At 39.6% G+C, this 20,637-nt stretch overlaps 1 protein-coding gene across 2 annotated transcripts; it reads right to left on the minus strand.

Annotated features, from left to right (window-relative positions):
* Positions 1-27: 27 nt before the first annotated feature.
* Positions 28-20,546, minus strand: mcmbp (minichromosome maintenance complex binding protein). Of its 2 annotated transcripts, none has more exons than XM_061745780.1 (16): positions 20,543-20,546; positions 16,756-16,848; positions 15,234-15,374; positions 14,067-14,108; positions 13,880-13,970; positions 12,879-13,016; positions 12,639-12,784; positions 11,277-11,374; positions 11,028-11,197; positions 8,632-8,755; positions 8,428-8,545; positions 6,420-6,585; positions 6,167-6,300; positions 2,340-2,507; positions 2,152-2,240; positions 28-571 (listed from the first exon to the last, which is right to left on the minus strand). In XM_061745780.1, exons 3-16 carry the CDS (start codon positions 15,294-15,296, stop codon positions 445-447), a joined length of 1,674 nt encoding a protein of 557 aa, XP_061601764.1. In that variant the 5' UTR covers positions 15,297-15,374; positions 16,756-16,848; positions 20,543-20,546; the 3' UTR covers positions 28-444. The 2 variants fall into 2 exon arrangements, with proteins under 2 accessions (XP_061601764.1, XP_061601763.1); XM_061745779.1 differs by lacking the exon at positions 20,543-20,546 and adding an exon at positions 17,684-17,872 and having other exon boundaries at positions 16,756-16,847.
* Between the last annotated feature and the right edge of the window lie 91 nt (positions 20,547-20,637).

Genomic DNA, 20,637 nt, shown 5'->3' on the forward strand with positions numbered 1-20,637 from the left:
TGTTTTTCCATCAGAATATAAAGAGGATTCGTTGTACAATTTTTATTGTCAAATCCATGAACAGGAATCTTAATGCCAGCATGTGCATGGTTTCATTTAGGCTGGCAAGTAACAAACTGACCATTCAAGAAGAAAATGCACCATACGTTATTTACAGACTTTTAAAATTTAAAAATAGATTTTGTAAACAGAAAGTTGTCTGCAGAAATACATAACTTGCTGGCGTGAAGTGCACAGTAAACTTCGAATTTAAAGCAAAAAAATTCAGATGTCATTGTCCATGCAACCCGCATCCCATTAATACATTTAGTTTATTAAAGACATTAGTTACCTAAACTTTATATTCAACTTGGTACAAAAAAAACCCAAACTAAATGGCACATGGAAATTGTCATTACAAACTGTTATGGTATCAAAAAAAGAGACAAAAAGCCACCTCTATAATCATGGCTCGTTGCCGTTGACGTTCTTGTGCTGCTCCATCCGACTCCGCCGCAGCATCTCGGCGTGTTTGGCTCTCATCCAGCCGTCTCTGGACAGAGACGTCTGTCCCAGGCTCAGACACAGCAGCCTGGGGACAGATTCACGGAAACTTAGGTCCTGCTTGGAACAAGACTGAATAAACCATCAAATCTGACCCATGACGCTGCCGTCGACATGTTTACGTCAAATACAGCATGTCGGTGTTGGTCGTGAAGACTGGTCTCATATGGAAATAGGAAATCTGAGCTCAATTAAAGGGGACCTATTATGAAAAACAGGTTTTTTCTTGCTTTAACATATATAAAGTGGTCTCCCCTCAGCCTGCCAACTCAGAGAAGGAGGAAAGAAACCAAATTCTGCAGTGTCTGTACAGCCGCCCGGATGAGCCGTCCAGTGTTATGTGGATCTACGAGCCGTTCAGATTTTGCTCCCCAAAGTTACGGAACGACGATGTGTGCAAACCACTAAAAAAATAACTCTGGCCGGTCGAATGTCGAAATGTCGAGAAAAAAGTGGAAATTTCGAGAAAAAAGTCAAAATGTCGAGAAAAAAAAAAGTCAAAAGGTTGAGAGAAAAAAGTCAAAAGGTCGAGAGAGAAAAGTCAAAATGTCGAGAGAGAAAAGTCAAAATGTCGAGAGAAAAAGTCGAAATGTCGAGAGAAAAAGTCAAAATGTCGAGAAAAAAAGTCGAAATGTCAAGAAAAAAGGTCAAAATGTCGAGAAAAAAGCTCAAAATGTCGAGAAAAAAGGTCAAAATGTCGAGGAAAAAAGTCGAAACCCTGCCACCCTGCCAACTCAGAGAAGGAGGAAAGCAACTAAATTCTGCAGTGTCTGTACAGCCGCCCGGATGAGCCGTCCAGTGTGATGTGGATCTACGAGCCAATAAGATTCTGCTCCCGTCGTTACGTAACCAAAATGCAAACTGCGCCCACAACTATAAAACCGTGTAACTGCATACGAGCGTCCGACTATCGCGTCGCACTGCGTGACATTGGACGCTCTCTGTCCATCTCCCTCCAGCAGCTGCCACTTTATTGAGGTTTTTGTAGTGAAATGAGGAGGAATCATAGAGATAACTTCTCATTTCAACTAACTGGATCAGCCGTTCCTCGTCCGAGACTGTTTCCTACAGCGCTTTCAACCGGCTTTCAACGCGAGCGACAGGAAGAAAATAGAAGCAGGGCGTCCGACAAATGTTCAGCTCAAAACGGCACGCTGCGGCCAGTTAGGACAGTCCAATAGAAAATAAAGCAATGGAATTGATTTTGTCGCTGATGCTCGCATCGCATGCATGACACGGTGTAAAGGCTGATTTATGGTTCCGCATTACACCAACGCAGAGCCTACGCCATAGGCTACGGCGTAGGGTCTGCGTCGATTTAACGCAGAACCATAATTCAGGCTTAACTCCGCCGGCCGGAGCTTCCGCCATTTTTCCGTAGCGGTGTATCGCGTCATTCAGGCAGCCAATCAGCACAGAGCCTCATTATCATAGCCCCGCCCACTCAGAATCCTGCATAGATAATGAGGTTAGAGAATGGGAAGATAAAGACATGGCTCAGAGGCTAAATTTCTAATATATATAGAAAAAACAATCAAAAGCTTGTTTAAAATAGAAATTAAATAAGTCCCCTTTAAGGTTAACGGTGTAAATTCCAACTCCGCCCACCTGGCCACCACCAGCATCCTGTGCAGATCCTCGGCAGAAACGCTCTGCGGGTCGTCTTTCCTCATGTCTACGAAGTCCTCCTCCACCGACTGAGGACACAGACACAGAACAAGCAGTAATCAACACAAACCAGCGAGGAACGGGTTTCTACACGCGTCCTTTTCTGTGCGGACGACATCACGCCTCACCTTGGTGATTTCATCCGAGATGCTGTAGTCCAGCAGCCGCGCCACGGACAGGTACACCCTGAACTTGTTCAGCTGCGACGAGGACTGCAGGTGCACGTGGATGCCGCCCAGGTATTCCTCCACCTGGGACGGAGCCACCTGAGGCTCCAGATGGAGCTGACAGTCGGACTGAGGAGATGAAGAGGACGAGAAACATGTGGTGTGAATACAACGAAGAACATCTGAATAATAAAGTGTTTATTAGTTCCTGCATAATAGTACGTCAACCATCCCTGTCAAGTCTCCCGTCTTGGCTGGGAAACTAGCGCGTTTTACCTCTCTTTCCCACCGTCCTCCCGTATTAGTATTTTCCCGTAAATTTCCCGTTTTATAATATAATAATAATAAAGTTTTAAACTGCAAACTGAATTATTACTAGTCTCGCGAGAACTGCCCCTGCTGTAGCCTGGATGGCAGTTCTCTCGCGAGGTTAGTGGCGATAACGGGAACAAACTCGGAACAAATCAGAGATGGATGGATGTAACGAGAGAGAAGACATTTCTGCCCAAAAAGCGAAGACTTCGTGTAAATATCTCTAAAAATGGGATATAAAATCTACTTTCCTAAAGAGGAGCCGGACGGGGAAGAGTTGCGCGTTCTGAAGGGTTTGTAACTGTGATGTTAGTGTCTCTCACTGGTAGTGTTGTCCTGTGTTGACTTATTTTTGTTATAGCACTATTCTGCACTTTTTGTTTTAGTTTACAATTTCATGTTTCTACATTTTGTGGCACCAGTGCTGATAAGCTTTGTTTTGATCCAATGATGCAGTCAGTGAAAAAAAAAAATACCGGTATGTCCATGTTGGAGAGAATGGACGTTTTTTTTACTTAATTTACTTTACTTTTTTACTTAATTCATTGCCAAAATGTATCTAGAAAGTGATCAGATCGGGATCGGCAGATACTCAAACTCAAGTGATCGGATCGGAAGCTAAAAAATCCTGATCAGGACAACCTTAGTCACTGGTGAAGGACTGATGTCCGTCAGCATTACCAGTGCAGCGCCAGAGAGCCACATGAGTGAAAATGACAAATTAAAAGAAAATGTAAATGTTTCACTTGAAGTAGGGCTGTGCGATTAATCGATTTTAAATCTAAATCGGATTCATTTATCAAGACGATGTTAAAAAAGGAAAATCGGAAAATGGATTTTCCTTTTTTGCAGCTGGCTGCATTACAGACAGAGCTCGTCTAGTCATCTTTGTTTGGTCAAGAACATTGTAAATGTTGTCACTTTACTAAACTCAAGGAGGATTTACAGTATCTTTCAATTGCACTTCATTCCCAATAGGGAAATTGCTTTGCCATTTTTCTTTAAAAATAAAGATAAAATATTTGAAACAATTTATTCCATTGTCTTTTGTAGTTTTACCAAAAAAATCGAAATCAAAAATCGGGTTTTCAGAGAAAAAAAAAAAAAAAAAAAAAAAAAATCGGGATTTTATTTTTGTCCAAAATCGCCCAGCCCTAACTTGAAGTAAATCAATGTGTATATAAACTGAAAATACTTAAAAATAAATAAATGTGCTTTAATTCCCTTTTGTGTTTTCATTTAGGATTAGGATTCATTTAGGATATTATAGGAATGACATACATAGAAATGTCCACAGCATTTCAGTGTCAACAAAGGTCGAACTAGCAGATTCTGAGCACATAATTGTAGTTTGTAAGTGCTTGACAGGTAGATATTTTGGATTTCTCCTAAATTTGTCTTAAAATGTAATAATGGACCTCAGGTAGTTTGGTGGGACAGCGGCGGAAAATGTCCCTGTATTTTTAAAACCAAAACTTGACAGGTGTGACATCAACACTTTGTAGCAGCGATACGAGAGGCAAAGCCACAACAACTTGAGCGTAAAACATCTGATGGGGCTGACGGTCCAGCTGCTCGGCAGCAACAACAGCTCAACGTAAACACGGCCGTGTCTCGTTGTTTACAGCGCGTGCCCTTCACGGCAGGACTAACGGATGGCCCAGCCTGACGCCTCTCCCAGGATTGTTCCTGCGGCACACAGCTGCCGCCATGGCAACTCATTAGACCAGCATCCAGGAATAGAAACGGCACATTCCTCGGCCCGATCGCAGCACAGTGAGACCCGGGGCAAAGCTGCCGGGGGCAGCTGACCAATGGCAGCCGAGCTCGGAGCGTGACGCCGGCTGGAAACAAGCTCCAGCGTCTGACACGGCTATCTCTCGAGACGGGAGGAAACCTAAGCCTTCCCTGACCATGTGTGTGTGTGTGTGTGTGTGTGTGTGGGGGGGGATTGGTGGGCTGGTACTTTACACTCTGAAATAACAGGCTTTATTCTAGGGCTAGGTATCGATTCCAATGTCAAGAATCGATTCGATTCCGATTTGATATTGATTTGGCTTAGTGTTATTTAAAATGTTTTTTGAGCTGTTGCCTGAATTATATGACTAAAATAACTACTGAAATAATAATTTCACAATAATTATTGTGAAATAACTAAGAAATAAATAACTCAAACAGGCCTTTCAATATCCATTTAAAGTGCAAAAAAGAAAGAAATTGCAACAGTTCATGCAGTAAACAAATCATTTTAGCTTATCTAATTTATTCCGTCATCACGCACACATATTGCCATGAAGCACCTGGCATTTTTCAGAAGTGTCATGACAAACTGTGTGTCCGACTACTGGGATTAAAGTTCACCTGGCGAAAATGATGGAGGAGAAGAAGGAAAAAAAAAAAAAAAAAAAAAAATCAACCTTTAGACATAAGAATCGATTTTTAGGAATTAATATGAGAAACGATTTAGAATCGGAAAATCGATTTTTTTCCCACACAGGCCTACTTCATTCATCTTTGTTCTCACGCCCGCCGATAGGGGGGGACAAACGGGTCTGTTGTCCCGGGCCCAGGGTAGGGGGGGGGAAATCCTCATTAAATTATGGAATCATTTTTCAAAATGTTTCAAAATATGCCTATTTGTGGAAAAATATGTAGTATTTGAGTTACATAAAAGCTTGTTATTTGTTTTCTTCCTAATTGTCCTTTTGGTCAAGAACCCCCAACACAAAAAAATGGTTTGGCCGCTGATCAAAATTTGATGTTAACATTTAAAGGAGCTTGAGGCTCCTTTTAAGAAATGAGACTCTCTAGCGCCACCCTTCACCACGACGGCCGTTGGGGGTACTGCAGCCAACAGTGAAGCCGGCACGGGAGAACGGGGAGAGCGCACATGCAGCGTCATGTGACGTCACATCCGCAGCCCAGCGCGGGAATTGCAGCACATTTTGCAGCACACAGCCTGTTCAAGGCAACGGAGAGATACGGTAGAGGGCTCATTCTTTTGGGTTTGGAACGCTTCATCTGACATTATTACTAGAAAACTTAAAATGTATACGGATTTTTTTCATTAATCCTGCCACAATCCGGCCTCAAGCTCCTTTAATTCAACCATTAGAATGGTCAAAATGTCCGGTCAGCACAAGTCCGGTGCTCAGAAAAGAAGAGAAAAGAGAAGAAGAAAATAGAGGCCTCAGAGATTCTCTACACCAATATTTTAAAAAGGTGGTGACGGTGAAGCTGGAATTAATAAAGTCAGTGTAGAGCAAGGTAAGAAACAGTTACAACGTTTACCAACCTTGTAACTTAACCTAACTGGCTAGCTCTAATGTTAACGTCCACTAGCTTGTATAAAAACCTGAAGAGCAGAGGGAGAGGAGAGGAAGAGGGAGAGGAGAGATCTGGGCGCAGGGGGGCCCATCTTAGATTATTTTGTCTGGGGCCCCGGCAGGACTGTCAGCTGGCCTGTTTGTCCTCACCGGCAGCAGCGAGCGGGCCTCTGACGCGATCAGCACGTTAATATTGCAGGGGAATTCCATCTGATGGTAGTTAAAGTCGTAGTCGACCTTCTGCCATGAGATCAGGTTTCCCAGGGCCGTAATGTTGCGTACACCTACAGCACAAAACAGACAGAAAGATCCACCCCAGTTAGTGCTATGGACAGGGGGAGGACGCGCCGGGGAAGGAGCTGGTCCCTCAGTGTCGCCCCCTGGTGGCGTCTGGGCGGCTCACCGGTGCCGTCCAGCTGTCCCTGCTCCAGCTGGGTCTCGTCCAGGAAGAGGGAAGTGTTGGCGGCGAGCTGCAGGGCTCCGCTCACCAGCCGGTTTGCAACATAGTCCTTCTTAGGCCCCAGTCTCAGCTGGTTCATTTTTTGGAGGCTCATTCCCAGGTAGTGTGACTGCAGGAATAAAAAACACAAAAAAATTATCAATAAAGCTGATTACTACGCTCACACAGACCCACTTTTTCTAAATTCTCATGTTATTACATTTTATGATTTGTTTTATTACAAAATCATGCAAATTATGTTCAGAGCAAAATCAAAAATGCTCCCTGACTCAATACAGGGGTTCCTTTCAATTCAGGAAACTCCCTATAATCTTAGAGGTGTCTGCAATTTCACTGTACAAAAAGCTAAAAAAAAAAAAAAGGTATGAAAAGGAGACGTGTCTCCATTACTGGAATGATGCCGACATACATTTAAAAACATGTCATTCTCTTTTGGTTTTTAAGAAAATGGTTTGTAAAGCTATTTTTTGAAGCTTATAATGGCAATTGACTATCTGTAAATGTTTCTTTGCTTTTTTGTTGTTTCTTTGCTTTTCTGTCGTTTCTTTGCTTTTCTGTTGTTTCTTTGCTTTTCTGTTGTTTCTTTGCTTTTCTATTCTCTTTTTGGTTTTCTGGAGGTCGGTAGCCACAAAAAGAAAGTTGGTAATATAGGATAGCCTTTTATAAGCAGTTTGTTTCAGCCTATGCCTTTTCAGTCATTGTTCAAAACATGATTATTGGTTTTGTATGAAATATCAATGCTGTGCACAATGTTTTTTTTTTTGGTGTTGTGTTTTGTGTTGTCACGACTGAATAAACTTCATTCATTCATTCATTCATTCAAATAGTGTTGTCCCGATCGATCGGGCCCGATCACGGCATTTTCAAAACATCGGTATCGGCCAAAAAAGTATCGGGACATACCTAGTTATTAATATATATTAAATAGATTTATTTTTGTTATGCAGTATTCTGCACTTTTTGTTTTAGTTTACAATTTCATGTTTTTACATTTTGTGGCACCAGAGCTGATAAGCTTTGTTGAAATAAATGTCCATGTTGTTCTCCAATGGACAATAAAAGAAACTTGGGATCATTTGAGTTTTAGTCCTCTTTTTTTTTTTTCTTCTTCTTTTTTTTTTAATTCATTGCCAAAATGTATCTGATCGGGAAAAATATTGGAAATGTATGGGGAGCCAAAAAAAGGGATCGGATCGGGAAAAATCGGGATCGGCAGATACTCAAACTCAAGTGATCGGGAGCTAAAAAAATCCTGATCGGGACAACCCAACATATAAATCATTCAATCAAAAATATATTACTTTGAAATATATATATATATATTAAAAAAAGACAGTTGTGGGCAGATTGGACCGGGGTGGGATGGTTATATTAATAAGTCAGCGGACCCGTCCTCAACCTGAATATCTGCTCTACAGCCCAGAGGTGAACCATCGGGCCGGCCACCTCCTTATGGGTCTGATGGCCCAAAGTCAGGGACAGCTAGAAGAAGGTGAGGGGGAAATTGAGAACTTATAATAAAAGGAAAAGAGGAAAATGTGAGAATATGAAACATACCAAATTAAAAAGCAAATTAAAGGGGAAAAGGAAACAAAAACCATCCCCCCATCCCTTTCACTCTTATTTCTTCCTGAGTTAATGACTCCCTCTTTTAAACCATTTTTTTTAAATTTAATTATTTATCCTATTTATTTAGATTTATTTATTTTTTTGCTGCCGTCTCTCTCCTAAAATAACCCTCATACTCATACACACGTGCTTACATACATTAACACACTCACACACCTGATCAAAATCTGAGCAAAAACATTGATTTTGTTGTTTTGAACCGTTTTGTTGGTTTTCTAGTGTCCCCTCTTGTCCTGTACCTGTATGCGTTTTCTGTATTGTTACCCGTTTTGCATTAAATAAAAAAAAAAAAAAAAAAGACAGTGATTGATTTGCAACTCACAGAAGGCACAAGCTGCTGGATGATCTGGTAGAGACGCTCGGTGTACGAGCAGACGGTCGGAACGCCACTCAGGTTCAGCGTGAACTTCCCCAGCGGGAGAACGTCCCGTCTTGTGTAGCTGCAAGAGAATCAACCACACCCAAATTAAAATGCTCCATCTGCAAAGATCCCTGCTCACACGTCACCAGACGAATCCCGACGTACACGTTGGAGATGAGGTGCAGGATGAGGTACTCGGCCGCCAGAGCGTCACCCAGGAGGACGTGGGTGAAGTACGACAGCAGCTCCGCCCTGACGGACGCCATCTCACTCAGGGTCGACGACAAAACTGAGGAGAGAAGAAACAATTACAGGTTCCCATGGCGACTGCAAGAATGAGCACTTTAAAAGGTAAACAGTTGAAAACATGTGCTGCGTTAAGCTGGGCATACACTGTGCGATATTTTAAATCGTTTGATTCAGCCCCATCTCAAACTGCACGACTAGATCGCGCAAAGACTGACAGTAACTGAGTGGTTTTTAAGTAACCCTTAAACTCTTCTTATGCTTCATTTGGTAGATCTTACAAGTACAAAGCATCCACACTGGATAGACGGATTAAACTTAATGTACCTGAGGTTTTCAGAGGCTCCATCAACATTAATGATCCTGTTAAGAGTTTTACTGCTGCACCGACTGATTCCTCATTATACATATTATCATTATTCCTGCTGCTCAGCTGACAGGCCAACTAATAAAGAAACTATAAAAATCACTTGTTTTTTTCCCCCCTTTCTTCTGTTATTGTTCTTGCTGTATGATTTTTCCTCAACCCAAGAAGATCCATCAGTGTCCGCGCACGTGCACGCTGACTAGTTGGAGATGATAACGGTGAAGACGGGTCTCATCTTCCAGCTCCATCCACGGAGCAACAGAGGATGATACGAGTCCAAAGGCGGCGCAGGACACGGGATTTCATTGTCCAGCTCAAACCGAGGCTTGTCTGGGAGGGAATTAGATTATATATTGTTTTCTATCAAAGTTATGTTTGAAAAAGGTATAAAGTTAACGCCACTGGTAACCTACTGACTTACTGATCCCTAAAATAAGTGAACACATTGGAGACGATGGCGCTCACTTTGAGCTCCAAGGTGAACGGTCCTAAACATTTATCCCCGGGGGAAACGAACAGACGTATGAGGCTGCAGCTCGTACGCTTTACTGAGACAGACGTAGAACCGGGTGTGAGAGCAGTCAGAACCGGACAAGTTAGGCCCTGTCGCAATACACCCACTTCCCCTCGTTTTCATCCCTACCCCTAAATTTTGCGCGTTCCCGTGAGGGTAGTGGTGTCCCAATTTCTCTTTCCACCTAGGGGGAGTGCAGAAAACGAGGGTAGTGGCTATGAATCTGTCCCTACACAGCTAGGGTTTTCAGATGCTCACTAGCCGACCGAGGGCCAGAAAAAATTCCCAGAATACTTTTCGTCGTCATTTGCGGACTGAATCAAAAAAAAAAACATGGCGGACATTTATTTTTTAGTGAATAAAATCAATATTATGAGTTAGTTTCTGCATAAAAATGCATTTTCATTACATTTCTAGCGAGAAATATATATTTTACTTTCATAATATTCACTCAGTGAATGTACATAATCACTTGCTTGCTCGTTGTTGCGAAGTCTTTTTCAAACCTCGCCAGAATAAAGGCTGATTTATGGTTCCGCGTTACACCAACGCAGAGCCTACAGCGTAGATTACGCGGCGCCGTACGCCGTACCGTACGCCGTAGGCTCTGCGTCGATTTAACGCGGAACCATAAATCAGCTCCGGAGCCGGCAGGCAGAAATCCCGAAATTTTCGGAGCAAATTTCTTAACAGGCGTAGGTACAACTGTTAGATTTCATCTATTAAACCAACATTTATCTTCCTAAATGATTTATTTCAGCCAGTGCTAATTCTCAACAGAGCTGCAGGTTTCTCCTCGGTACGACGGCGTAGGTTGACCCGGCGATCACGTCTGTACGTGATCTGCTGCTGCTCCGAGCCGGTGGCTCTTCTCATCTCCGAAAACATCGGATCAAATTTCTTAACAGGCGTTATTTGGATAAACTGAGCCCAGGTTGGGGATCTTAACGGTTACTTTTATGCCTGAAAAAATATTAAAACTTAATAAAGTGTCATATTAACAGCGCTACAGCTGAAATTAAAACAGCTTTTAGCTCTGGGCTTCCTGATATGGTGTGACGTTTGTACAAACGTAACTACGCAGTCGCTTACGTACCCGAACGTAAACCACGCAGTGACGTAGCAAGCAAAATTTAGGGGTGGTGCTGAAAAGTAGGAATAGTGGGAGTATTGGGACAGGCCCTGGGAAGATTACAAGGGCCCTAAAATCTGTGGCTTCTTTTTTAGGGCTAGTGGTAGTGAGGGAGGGCTAGTGGTAGAAAGTAGGGGGTGTATTGGGATTGGCCCTTAATAAAAAACAACTTGGTCACAAGTCATGTAACCGGTTCAATTTCTGCTCTACTTCTGAATTAAAACAAAACAAGAAAAGACAAGCGGCAGCAAATGCATACATGCACTGATTCCCGTCAAACAGGTAAAAACTCGTGTCCTTACAGGCACTGCCGTCCTCCAGGCTGGTGCAGGGCAGCAGGGGGTTGTTGTGTGCCAGGGTCTTGGCGTAGAGCATGTGCAGGCGAGGAACCAGCGAGGCGGGCGGGCTGTGCACCCTCTGCTCCTCCGCCGTCTCCATGCACTCCCCGGGGTCCAGGATGGAAGAGGCGTCTCTGCAGAGACCAGCCGACGAGGGATTACAGACGGGCAGCACGCAGCCGGAGGGAAGGGACACAGAAAGGTAGGACTCACTTCTCATCGCCCAGAGCGCTGAGAGCGGGACTGACGGAGAGGATCCCGTAGACCTCCAGGGTGTCGTTCAGCTTGAAGCTGTCCCAGTCCTTGTACACCTGCCAACGAGACACACCTTGCAGCATCTGCTCAGCACTCAGACAGCCTGCTGATCACTGCTGTCTAAGGTATGAAATTACACTAGGGCTGAAACAATTCCTCGAATAATTCAAGTAATTCGATTACAAAAAATTATAGAGGAATTTTCTCTGCCTCGAGGAATCGTTTAATTTTGCAGCTCAAAGCTGGTATTTCACCCGGACTACGTTTAATGCGGCACAACATGCTGACGCCGCTCACGTAAAAGGTAGAAGAAAGAGGCGGCGGATATGTTTGGTTTAAGTAACATCCCATGCTCAGACCATAGATATATATATATATATATATATATATATATATATATATATATATATAAATAAAGGGCTCAGGCAGTCTGCAATGGCCCAGACGGAGACACATGTAACTCAGTGCTTAACTTTTATTTTTAATCCGCTCTATATTCTTCTGGTCCGTTCTCCTATATGTTCCCCCTCTAACCCGGTACATACATAGGTTCCTCTAAACATCTGTTCCCGCTACAGTTTTAACTAAAAGAAAATGTGCTCCAATACAGCAGGTCTCAGAATTTTATTTTGAATACTGCCAAAACTCTAAATCTTAAAGACTTGAACTTAAAATTTGCTTGACACAAATAAAAGTTCAATTGAAACACGTGGGAAAAACACCTAATCTTTTAAGTGATGTGTGTTACCAGGTGTAATGGCATTTTTAGGTTAGAAATAAGAACATTTCTTGGCAAGATCCATAGTTTTTTGAGTGAAGGCAGTGAATTTGGTCAACTGGTGTAAGTTCAGGGTTTTTTAAATGCACAGCCATGAACCTAATGTATTATATAATTTAGTCTTAGTAATGTCAATTAACATCTAACATCTTATCGAGGGCCGAAGAACATAACCTGCTATCTGAAAATGTCACTTTTTTGGGAAAACACAAAAAACTGTGTTTTCTTGTAGAATGCTATTTTTTTAAGGATACCCCAATACATTTCACTGTTTTGGGACTATATTACTACATTATGTGTTAACGATACCAGCCAGGTACAGTTTTTTTGTGTTTTCCCAAAAAAGTGACATTTTCAGATAGGAGGTTATGTTCTTTGGCCCTCGTTATGTATATTTATAATTGCTCTTTAACTAAACAAAAATATGTTTTATCCGATTAATCGATGGAATTTTCAGTAGAATACTCGATTACTAAAATATTCAATAGCTGCAGCCCTAAATTACACATGTTTGCCATCTTAAAGCTGGAGACAGGACGTACTTTAACTAAACAGGAGGGGCCTTTCTCTCCTGGCAGGGGGAAGTTGAGGTCGAGGTGGGAGGCCGACGCCGTCTGGCTGGAAGGAGCTTCCGTCTCCTGCCGCTTACAGTCGCCGTTGCTGTGTTGGTCTGTCGAGCTCTGAGGCCCTGCAGAGATAAATCAGAGCCAGAAACATAATAAATAGCTGATCTTATCTTAGTTATAAGACCCTGATTATATGCAAGGCACTGATGTTCGCACCAGCATGCGCGTCCCTCTGCTTCTGCGGCTGAGTGTCCATGTCGTCCATGTCGTCGTCCTCCTCGTAGCTTCGTTTCTGCCTGCATGGCACATATGAGGTGGAAGGGACGACCCTGGCCTGCGTGGTGCCGGCATATTTGTGCAGAAGAAATTAAGGAAAGCTACAAAGCAGCATTCGGACACGCGTTGACGTGTGTTTTCAAAGATCAGATGACAACAAATCCGCATTAAACTAGGCCTATGTTGAAAAAGTCGATTTCCCAATTCTAAATCTTTTCTCATATTAATTCAAAAATTGATTCATATGTCTAAATATCGTTTTTTTTTTTTTTTTTTTTTTTTATTTATTTATGTATTTTTTTTTTTTCATCATTACATTACATTTTGTTGGACACGAGAATAACTGGTGCCATGTTTTTGCCTTTAAATATGTTTAAAGGTATGAAAACATTAAAGTGTTAGGTTATAATTGCATAAATTGTCTATTTCATTACTTTATATACCGTCTTGGGATTACATTTTCAAAAAATGATAAAAACCAAATGCTCAAAAATTAAAAACCAAAATAGACCGAAAATGGAAAAAGAAAAACGGAATGTGGGAAAAAATAAAACCGATTTCATCCGTCTCTGTTTCCTCCCTGGATCTGTTTGGTAATTCTGACCCACGATGTTTCTGAAAGCAGTTCTATCAGCATTCTGGGAGCTGATTGGTCCTTACAGCATCATTAGCTGCAATACTTGCTGTTGAATCTCAATATAATACTAGTAGTAATATTTTGCATAACTAAAGTCATATAATTCATGCAACAGCTCAAAAAACAGTTTTAAAAACACTAACCCAAATCAATATCGGAATCGAATCGGATCGAATCTTGATAATCGATTCTGAATCTTAAGAATCGGAATCGAATCGATTCTTGACATTTGAATCGATCCCCAGCCCTATATTAAACTGCCTCCTGTTCTGGAGAACTTCCACTTTCTGGTGCCATGAGGATATCTCCTTCACCCACTGGTTCTCTCCGGGGATCGGCACGCAGTAGAAAGTCTGTCTCTCCGCAGTCACAGTGTTTCTGGAATTAAAATCCACCTGGAGATTAAAAAAGAAAGAAAAAGACAACATTCAAGCTGTGACGAGGCATTTACGGGCCCACAGAATGACTAAAGGATGGCAGGTTTAACTCACCCCACATTCTGTCACATCTTTGTACTTCCCACAGCGCAGCATCTGGGGAGTGGAGCACGGTAAAATGAGACGACATCTACCACATGAAATAATTCCAGTGATGCACCGAATGTTCGGTAACCGAAATTGTTCGGGCGAAAATAGTAAGTGGGGAAAAAACCGAACAATTAATAACGGCGTGTGACGATGCAATCAAACAGTGAACAGCGTGGAGTGAAGGGGGGCGGTGTTAAATGCAGCAAACATGTCAGCATGTCAGATCGTTACTTGGATGTGGGAAAAAAGCAGAGGGCACGAGAAATGATCCAGGCTGAGTTGGATTTGGAAAAGCCGCTTGAGATGGAGACGGTGACGGGACGCACAGCAGAGAAAAGGGCCCGTACTACCGACGCGGTGACGAACCCTCACTGTCTAATATGACGAGATCCTCCAAGAAAATAACCCAGATTTTTACAAGTATTATACAAGGCTTCAAATTGCAGAGATCAGCCCCACGATACCCGATTAACTGGATTTTAATGGGAGAAAATGAAGGATTATGAGAAAAAATACAATAAGTACAGTAAGACAAATTGTGACTGGCGGATATTTCACTAAACATTTATTTGATTTATGCAATGGTGAAACAATTGGCAAAATAAATCAAAAACTGCGAAGAAACCATTGTTCGGTATTAGGCCAAGTGTTTATTATTATTTTCGGTTTCGGTCACAAATTTTCTTTCGGTGCATCACTAAATAATTGCAAGCAGCATGGGCACTTTGTATACAGGACTGTCTCAGAAAATTAGAATATTGTGATAAAGTTCTTTATTTTCTGTAATGCACTTAAAAAAAAACAAAAATGTCATACATTCTGGATTCATTACAAATCAACTGAAATATTGCAAGCCTTTTATTATTTTAATATAGCTGATTATGGTTTACAGTTTAAGATTAAGATTCCCAGAATATTCTAATTTTTTGAGATAGGATATTTGAGTTTTCTTAAGCTGTAAGCCATGATCAGCAATATTAAAATAATAAAAGGCTTGCAATATTTCAGTTGATTTGTAATGAATCCAGAATGTATGACATTTTTGTTTTTGTAATTGCATTACAGAAAATCACAATATTCTAATTTTCTGAGTATGCAAAACGGCTCCAAGGGAATAAAGGAAGGACGTACTTTAGCCTTCGTGGTTGGATCGACGGTCTCGTACACTCCCATATAGAACTCCGGGTCAAACATGTCCTGGATTAAACAGCGAAACTTGACCAGGCTGTTGGGCTTCAGGTAGTGCAGAGGAACGTCGTTCAGAGAAGGAACCTGCGTCAAAATAAAGGTGAGTCGCTTACAGATGAGCTGAAACCGGCGTTGGCGATGACATTTCTGTGCATCTGTTGTGCATTTCAGATAGGATACTTAAAACTAGGCCTGTGTTGAAGAAAATCGATTTCCCAATTATAAATCGATTCTCATATTAATTCCTAAAAATCGATTCATATGTCTAAAGATCGATTTTTTTTTTTTTTTGGGGGGGGGGGGGGGGGGGGGGGGGGTTCATTTTCTTTTATTTATTTATTTATGTATTTTTTTTTTTTCATCGTTACATTACAACTTTTGGTTATTTTTTTGTTTATCCCCAAAAAAGGAATGTTTTGTTGGACACGAGAATAACTGGTGCCATGTTTTTGCCTTTAAATGTGTTTAAAGGTATGAAAACATTAAAGTGTTCAGTTATAATTGCATAAATTGTCTATATTTAATTACTTTATATACTGTCTTGGGGTTACATTTGCAAAAAATGCTAAAAACCAAATTCTCAAAAATTAAAAACCAAAATAGACAGAAAAAGGAACAAATAAAAAATGTAATGTGGGAAAAAATAAAACTGATTTCATCCATCTCTGTTTGATAATTCTGCTCCATGATGTTTCTGAAAGCAGTTCTATCAGCATTCTGGGAGCTGATTGGTCCTTACAGCATCATTAGCTGCAATACTTGCTGTTTAATCTTAATATAGACAACTAGTAGTAATATTTTGCATAACTACAGTCATATAATTCATGCAACAGCTCAAAAAACAGTTTTAACAACAGTAACCCAAATCAATATCGGATCGAATCAAATCTTGATAATCGATTCTGAATCTTATTTTTTTTGTATAGATGTCTTTATTGAGGGCATTAAAAAAAAAGAAATAAGATTTACAATAACAATATAATTATCAATATTTCCCCCCCTTTTTTTTTTACTTTTCATAACATTAATTAAACCAAAATAAATAATAATAAAAAAAAAAAAATAAATAAATACAAAAAAAAAAAGTAAATAAAACAGCACACCCTCTCCCCTTCCCTCCCTATGGTCAATAGATTACATCATTCAAACTTATTTAACATATTTCTATCAATACTAGAACAAAAATGAATAATAAATTAAATAATCAAGTCCTTTGTAAACACATTCATTAATATAGTCGATAATTCAGATCATTAGTCCAATAAAAGGCAAAAAATCCAAAAAAGGTCCCCAAATAAGGTCAAAGTCTCTAGTTTTTTTTCTAACAGAATACAATATTTTTTCTGGAGTACTATATGATCCAAGTTCATTGATCCACTGTTTGGGTGCTGGGGGGTTTTCTGATTTCCAGTTTTTTAAAATACAATTTTTTGCCGAATCGATTCTTGACAACAAGTGGCATTACCGTGGTCTGAGTGTCCTTCTCTTTCAGCTTCTCTTTGAAAAACTCAACTGCTTTCGCCTCCCATCCAGAGTTTGAGTTGTTCTGGGAAGCAGCTGCAAGATCACAAAGAAAATGTGTTATGTGGACTTTAAACTGGCAACAATCTGAATGAATAGAATAGAATAGAAGACTTTATTTATCCCCCGGAGGAGAAATTCAGTCGTGCAGCAGCCAAAACACACACACTTTATAAAAAAAATTTAAAATAGAAATAACCAATAAGTGGTTAAATAATAAAAAGAGCAATATAAAAAGTAGAAAAAGAGACAAAATATATATATATATATATATATATATATATATATATATATATATATATATATATATATATATATATATATAAATAATAGTCTGTGCTAATTATTTTTTGACAATTTAATTCATCCTATGATGTTTCCTTGCAAACCTTTAGTTACATATTAGAGGATTCTAACTGACAACACTTTAATAGTATCGATCTACAAAATGTGTAACCAAGTTATTCAAAATATATGCAATAATCATTTTGAAATTGTGACAATTTTAAAAGATAGTTAAACATTAAAGACAGATTATTTATATTCTGATTATATTCCTCAGCTCAGATGCTGACAGCCCGAACCTGAGGGATAAACTACTCATCTTTATTGGCAATTATTATGAAAAAAGGCTTTATAAAGTGATGAAAACACAGATTCGTGTGATCTGCACGGCGGGCATGGCACGTCGCCACTGCTAACAAGCTAGTTTTCACGCATGGACGTTTGAGGCTAATTTATGGTTCCGCGTTACCCCGACGCAGAGCCTACGGCGTAGGGTACGCGGCGACGCGCACCGCCGCGTACCCTACGCCGTAGGCTTCGGCGTAAGCTCTGCGTCGATAATTCAGGCTTTAGTGTCACGGACTCACCAAACATCCCTTCAACGACCTCCAGAGGATTGTTAATCCAGTCCTGGGTGGAAGGCATCGTTACGTGATTAAAGTCCAAAGAATATACAGTTTATGCGGAGTAGAAAAATAAATCTGAGTGAATCCACAAGTTTGTTGACTGTCGCCTCACACCGGATTGCAGAAGTCAGGGCGGGAAATTTGCGTCATCTACTAGTAGCGCGGGGTGAGTTTGATTTACGCACCGGGACGAGCCGGAGCTCCTGCTCCAGCGACACCGCCCTGCCAAGTGGGTGTTGTGGTTTTTATAAGACGTGAATTGTTTGAGAAAAGTTATGTTATTCAAATAAAACAACATGATTTTATTATTTTTGTTCACTTGAAGGATAGAGGTTGACAGCGTCACGGTTGACTCCGCGCCTACAGGTGGCGGTAGTGAGAGAGCGTGTTCCTTTTGTTTAAAACCAACGAACTGTAGGGACATAATAAAACAAGGCACATTTTACAATCCAGAAAAATATTCATTAAAAATGAGAACACTGGACGACAAAAACAAAGGAGAAAATAAAAAATAGAAATAGAATAAAACTAAAACAAAACGCAAGTGATAAATCAGACGTACAAAGAAACTTATAGAGATGTTGGGCTTTTTGAGTACAACATTATGCATATTTTTTGTATTATATTATTATTATTGATTCCAAATAACCCCCCCCCTTCCATTTGTAAACCCAAGGTAATGTTTTCACATGTAAGAATCTGAATACTTTTTTCATTGTAGGTGAAGATGCCATAAGGATACCATACACATCTTTTGTGTAAAAAATCATTACATGGACACACCACCGCGGTTGAATTGGTTTGATATTGGATATTGGATATTATGAATTCAACACCCATAAAACGTGTGATACATACCACTGATTTTGGTCAAACCACTTGTGATGTGTTCATGGTCATCTAGACTATATGTCACAAAACAGTAAATATTATAAAATCATATTATGGGCTGATTTAATGAGGTTTAATGAAAACAATCGGTGTTATGTATCACAAGTTTTATGGGTGTTGAATTCATTAAACCACATTAAATCAGCCCATATATATGATTTTTTTTAATAATTACTGTTTTGTGTATATAGTCTAGATGACCATGAACACATCACAAGTGGTTTGACCAAAATCAGTGGTATGTGTCACAAGTTTTATGGGTGTTGAATTCAAAATATCCAATATCCAATATCAAACTAATTCAACCGCGGTGGACACACCTCGTTCATTATTATTAAATGATCGATCCCAAATTCTGTTTCTTTTGTCCTTCAATTGTAAACCCAAACCCATGTTGTCAAATGTAAGAATCTGAATACTTTGTTCATTGTATACAATATTGAAAAACATCACAAAAGGTCCTAGTTAAGCTACAGGGGGAAAAGATGCCCAAACAGTTTTGTATTGTATTATCTCGTTAAGATATGCAATAAAATGCAGGTTTATTTAAAAAGAAGCAAGATTTATAGATTAAAAATATAGCCATTTGTAAACCCAACGTAATGTTTTCACATGTAAGAATCTGAATACTTTTTTCATTGTAGGTAATTCAATATTGAAAAACATCACTAAAGGTCCTTATTAAGCTACAGGGGGAAAAGATGCCATAAGGTTTCAATATCTGCATTACAAAAAGTACAAATATTCAAATCTTTTATGTAAAAAAATCATTGCATGGTCACACCTCGTTCATTATTATTAAATTATCGATCCCAAATTCTGGTTCTTTTGTCCTCCAATTGTAAACCCAAACCCATGTTGTCAAATGTAAGAATCTGAATACTTTGTTCATTGTAATCATTATAATCATTATAATCCAATATTGAAAAACATCACAAAAGGTCCTACAGGGGGAAAATATGCCCAAACATTTTTGTATTGTATTATCTCGTTAAGATATGCAATAAAATTCAGGTTTATTTAAAAGAAAGCAACATTTATGGATGGAAAATGTTGCCATTGTAATCCCAAATTCAGTTGTATTTTTGTCCTCCAATTGTAAACCCAATGTAATGTTTACTGGAGTTATTATTTTTCAGACGACTTTTTACTTTTACTCCTTACATTTTCACCCAATTATCTGTACTTTTTACTCCTTACATTTTAAAAAACAGCCTCGTTACTCTATTTAATTTCGGCCTTTAAAAAAAAACTATCCAGTTAAATTGCTCCATCCGGATAGAGTAAATTTGGTTGTGGTTGTTTCAGATGTTCTTGTCCAGTTTTGTTCTTACATCCGTTCCCTCAGATTCCTGCAACTAAACTTGGATGTACATTCCAATAAAGGTTAGGATAAATGATAACATGCCTCTGAAGTTTGACTTTTTGCACCATTACAATAATTATAGGCAACTAGTCATCATATCTTCTGCTCTCTGAAACACATGTTAATGCTCAATAGTACACATATATGGTTCTTTAATATATTTGCATTATACTAAGATACATTAATTTTCAATGGCTTTTGTCCTTAATGGCTTTTTTCCCCCTTAAATTACTTTTACTTTTGTACTTTAAGTAGTTTTGAAACCAGCACTTTTATACTTTTACTTGAGTAAACAACTTGAGTTGATACTTCAACTTCTACAGGAGTATTTTTAAACTCTAGTATCTATACTTCTACCTGAGTAATGAATGTGAATACTGAAGACACTCTGTTTGTAGGTAATCCAATATTGAAAAACATCACTAAAGGTCCTTATTAAGCTACTGGGGGGAAAGATGCCTTAAGGTTTCAATATCTGCATTACAAAAAGTATAAATATTCAAATCTAAATTTGAATTTAAATGTGAAAATACTTTTTTCATTGTAGGTAATCCAATATTGAAAAACATCCCAAAAGATCCGATACAGGAAAAAAATATGCTCTAAGGTTCAATATCTGCATTACAAAAAGTACAAATATTCAGATCTAAATTAAATA

This window comes from Cololabis saira, chromosome 17 (genome assembly GCF_033807715.1).
Source record: "Cololabis saira isolate AMF1-May2022 chromosome 17, fColSai1.1, whole genome shotgun sequence".
In the NCBI taxonomy this organism is placed as follows: domain Eukaryota; kingdom Metazoa; phylum Chordata; class Actinopteri; order Beloniformes; family Belonidae; genus Cololabis; species Cololabis saira.

Coding starts and splice junctions, on each gene's coding strand:
- mcmbp (XM_061745779.1), bottom strand. CDS start 17,741: ATGCCTTCCACCCAGGACTGGATTAACAATCCTCTGGAGGTCGTTGAA. Junction 6,301..6,419: donor GGGACAGCTGGACGGCACCG/GTGAGCCGCCCA, acceptor TTTGTGCTGTAG/GTGTACGCAACATTACGGCC. Junction 572..2,151: donor AGGATGCTGGTGGTGGCCAG/GTGGGCGGAGTT, acceptor ATCTGTCCCCAG/GCTGCTGTGTCTGAGCCTGG.